Source organism: Aplysia californica, unplaced genomic scaffold (genome assembly GCF_000002075.1).
Source record: "Aplysia californica isolate F4 #8 unplaced genomic scaffold, AplCal3.0 scaffold00229, whole genome shotgun sequence".
NCBI lineage: Eukaryota > Metazoa > Mollusca > Gastropoda > Aplysiida > Aplysiidae > Aplysia > Aplysia californica.
This window is the reverse complement of record NW_004797499.1, coordinates 704369-709035: the sequence shown is the minus strand read 5'-3', so window position 1 is coordinate 709035 and position 4667 is coordinate 704369. Positions and strand designations below refer to the sequence as shown.

General features: G+C 39.8%; 1 protein-coding gene across 1 annotated transcript in view; it reads left to right on the top strand.

The window, feature by feature from the left end:
* Positions 1–218: 218 nt before the first annotated feature.
* The window catches only part of LOC101851194 (uncharacterized protein DDB_G0283697), a gene marked incomplete in the record, with an annotated part of 16876 nt that continues 12427 nt past the window's right edge, over positions 219–4667 (top strand). The window contains 4 exon segments of the mRNA XM_013083400.2: positions 219–419; positions 2830–2958; positions 3508–3575; positions 4041–4169. Coding sequence (XP_012938854.2) covers positions 219–419; positions 2830–2958; positions 3508–3575; positions 4041–4169 — 527 coding nt within the window.

Genomic DNA, 4667 nt, shown 5'->3' with positions numbered 1-4667 from the left:
TCCTCTCTCTCTCTCTCTCTCTCTCTCTCTCTCTCTCTCTCTCTCTCTCTCTCTCTCTCTCTCTTTGCCTCTTTCTCTCTTTGTTTCTTTCTCTCTCTTTTTTACTCTTTTTCTAAAAAATAAACAGACGGACAGACAGACAAACACACACACACACACACAAACACATCTAATTTTATACCTCTTGCTAATCTAGCAGCCTTGACAAATTCTGTCTAATGAGTCTAATTCTGTCTACTTTTATCATCACAGTTCTGTCCACATCAAAGAATGACACTCTGCCAGGCAACACTCAAACTTCTGACGTCACAGGTTCCAAGACGAACAGTGACCTAAATCTGACCAGTCAAGCCGGTTGCACCGAGCAAGCCAAGTCGTCTAGCAGCGCGGGACTCTGTTGGGAAACAATGATTGGTCAGGTAAAGGCGAGATTCTCAAATGCACAACCTTTTTTTTATGTATGTGTTTTTAAGCCCCCCGTCAACAAAATTAGATCATTTAGGAGGCGGGTTTCCGTCTGGGCTAACTGGGGCTGAGATGGATACATCCCTGCAGAAAGACCGAAATACTCGATAAAAATGTTTCCCCATTCTGGATTCGAACCCGGGTCTACTGCATGTGATAGCGAAGAGCCTAACCCCTGCACCACACACACAGGTGCACAATTTTTAGAACTCTAAATTATATTTATAAATGCAAGAATTGAGAAAGTCAACGCTGCTTCAAACATGTGCGGCTGTATAGACTTTAAAATATTGCTCAACTCATCTGCTGCTATTTTTTTCCCCTATGTATTCCAAAGCGTGTGCATATTTTGGGGACGAATGACAGCAGGGAAATAATTGATTCGCACGTTGATTCATTGATCTAATGATCGATTATTTGATTGATATCCCCGTCCACCCGTTCCATCATTCGTATGTGAATGTATCCAACCCTTCGATCAGATTTACACTTTCAGCTGCTCCTGTTTTGTTTTGTTTCTGTTCTTGAATAATGGAGATAGGAACAGGCCATCAAATTACAAAACAAGTGAGTCGATGGGAGACATAAAGTGTGGATATCATGCGAATATTGACAGGGGAATATTGTTTAGACAGTCAGAGATCATGATACAGCGCTTTGGGGGATTTAAAAAAGAATTTTTTTTTTTTATACGGACAGATAATCGTTCTATGGATCCAAACGTGGGAAAACAGCTCGCGTTTGCTGCGTAAAAAACGATGTCCTTCGGTCATCATTTATTGCAATATTAGAAAAGTTTTGTTTACTTTGTTCGGCATATCACATTATTTTCGTGAACAGAACTCAGATGGTGCAACGCGAACTTTCAAAGAGTGTTGCTACACGATTGTTTAAGCTCAAATCGAAATCTTACTCGTTTTCTTTCACATTCTAACTCGTAGATACAATGAATTATATCATCATCATCGTCATCATCATTGTATAAAGAAGGTACCATCGTCATCATCATTATCATCATCATAATCATCATCATCATCATCGAGTGTGCTGTCTTGAGCAGACAAAGACTTATGGTTTTCCATGTCTCTCTTTTATTCAAAGCCCTCATGAATGAGTTGTTATTCATTTTGTTGTTAGCTGCCCAGGTATTCAGGCTATATAATTATATGAATCGTGTGTGTTGGCTTCCTTAGATTTTTTTTCCTTCCGATTTTTGTGTCCTAGTTGTGCCAACCCTCTTTTTTATATAGATCTAGATCTATGTGCCCCACAGATTTCTTCTGTCGACTCCGTATTGATGAGTGATCTTTTCATGCTTGCCATTTCCAGCACTTATTGGTTTTCTTCTTTTCTGTCCATGATGTTTATTTTCACATTCTCCCTTTGAACCATATTTCTGTTGCTTCTAAACTATTTTTAATATTGCTGAACATAATGGATATAATGTATTTGACATTTAAGATCTGACTCAGTAACAAAGCGGACAACTTTTGTCACTTCGCTCAAACGTTCTCCTCTGTATTGTCCGAGTTATCCTTTGGACTTTGGTGTGAATTGTTGAGTGATTGATTCAAATTGATTGCCAATGGGTTTAGTTGTTGTTTTTTGCCCTCTTTATCTCAATTCATATCGGTTAGGAGAAATGCTGTTTCGACGACACTGCTTGTCAGTGCAATCCTGGATTGAGTGGGATAATAACATTCCATCAGAAAGTCAGAAATACGATTTTTTTAAATACACACTCTCTTAGGCCCGCACACACTAACAGTAATAAAGTGAATAAAGATCCCTTCTATAATGCCCACTCCCGCACAAGTCAAGGTGCTTCACTATAAAATAAAATTTAAATCAACGTTTCTTGCACACTGGCCCATTCAACGCACAGCTTATTTTTTTTTTTTCAACAACACAATGCTCACAATCTGATGAAAAACACTTACACAAAAAGACAATCACTGTGGTCGTTGCTTCTGGAAGAAGTGAAAAACTAGATTCTAGTTAGCGTAGTAAAATGAAATTTAGATAGATGTGTTTTAATGATAATAATAAATGACATTTATATAGATCTAGTGCTCAACCCCAATTAAAGTACAAAGGCTCTGAGAGCTTTACAATGCAATACAACAGTAGCCTAACATAAAACGTCGTGTTCTGACCAAAGAAAATCTTTCCAAATACAATGTATTCATCAACCCCCCATCTTTTCAGACCTTTGCAGTCAAAGTAGGCACCTCACTTGAATACAGCGGAGGGGGATTCCAAAGAGAGAAAAATGTCCGTTCGTCGCACACCTTTGTAATGTTAATTTTACGAATTAGTTATTCTTTCATTTATGTCATTTTTTACGCTTTCTTTGTCTCTTAGGAAGTCGTCAAACTAACCATCATGGACACCGTCTTCGTCATCGGTCAGATCATCATCATCGATGTGGTCCGCACGTTCTTCATCAAATACTGCAACAAGCTCTGCTGCTGGGACCTGGAAAAAACATTTGTAAGCAATCCCTGTGTTTTTGTTGTTAGTAAAGTTATTGTTATCAATGCTAACTTGCAATTTGGTGGTTCGCAGGGGCTCGTGTATAGTTCGCTCTTTCTTTTCTATCGTATCAAACGTCATTATCTCTCCTTCTTATTTTCTTTGAATGTCACTCTCTAGTAATATCTCTAAAATTCGGCACTTACATGACCTGAAAGATGTCACAAGCGACGCAAAACTCTTAATAAAACTTGTTTTTAATGCTCTACGTATGATGACGTGCATAAGCCCTCCGCCAGAAATTTGGTCAGGTCTTTAGTCCATTTCGATAAGACACCCCATATCCAGTCTTGCTTCTTTAATCAGTCCCGATTGTTTTGTTCAAATCTTTCTGGGTCCTTTCCTCCAGTACCTCTTTTAACATCAGAAGTGTGGAAGCATACAGATATAAAAGTTCCATATTTCTGTTTGGTATAAGTATGTTTGTATATATTCATTCAGTTTGCTCGAGTGTGAAATTGCGAGCCCAAAACTTGCTCTTAATATAGTCTAATAATATCTCATCAGCCAGAGTACCCAGACTTCAAGACAGCAGAGAATCTATTACATCTCATCGGCAACCAGGGTGTCATATGGTAAGTACAAACGTTTTCATAGCAGATTTTATTCTCCTTTCGAAATTATAATTTGTGAGATAATATTTGTGAAAAAGCAGCGTAGCCTGTTCTCTGACCGTCTGGAGTGTAGCCCTTCTGCAGAAATTATAAATGACACCAACACAAAAGCATAGGTGCACACACACACCCACACACACACACACACACACACACACACACACACACACAAACACACACACATACAAACATACGAACACAACACAAGCACATCCTAAATATTACTCAACCCCCAACATCAATCCAGTCCCCACCCTTGTTCTATCTCTAACAGTTACCTATCTCCTCTCACCACACCCTCCCACACCCTCCCACACCCTCTCACCCCCTCCCACCCTCTCCACCACATCCTCCATTTCATTGTCGTCCCTTTTTCCACCTTTTAGTATAAACTTCTAGTCACCTACTGTACCCCTCTGCTCTCAGGCTGGGCGCATTCTTCGCCCCTGGCCTCCCAGTGTTGAATCTGCTCAAGTTGTTGCTACTGGTCTACGTCCGATGCTGGTCCGTCATGATGTTCAACGCGCCGCAGCAGAGGATCTTCAGGGCTTCCAGGTTGAACTTCATTTCGTTATGATCTCTCTCTCTCTCTCTCTCTCTCTCTCTCTCTCTCTCTCTCTCTCTCTCCCCCTCTCTCTCTCTCTCTCTTTCTCAAGGCCACCAACTCATCATCATAACATTGTGTATTCATCCCCGTGTTCAATCATTAATTTATGCCCCAACACAGAACAATTTTTCTTTTTTCCTTTCCTTTTGTGCCATGGTTTTCTTTAGTTTGGAGTCATAAAATCAATGGACATCGATTTGTGAAATAGAATGATCCCTCATCAATGGCTTTTCATTGCTGCTCTTGTAAATAGGATATGGTTGCTGGGCATATTTTGTGGTTTATGGTGGGCTTTTTCAAGATTGTTAATATTGTTATGAGAGGGGGATAAAATTCCTGTCCGTGTGTGTGTCGCCTTTATTGATTTTCTCTTTGAAAGTAAGGTGTGTGTGTGTGTGTGTGTGTGTGTGTGTGTGTGTGTGTGTGTGTGTGTGTGTGTGTTTCAT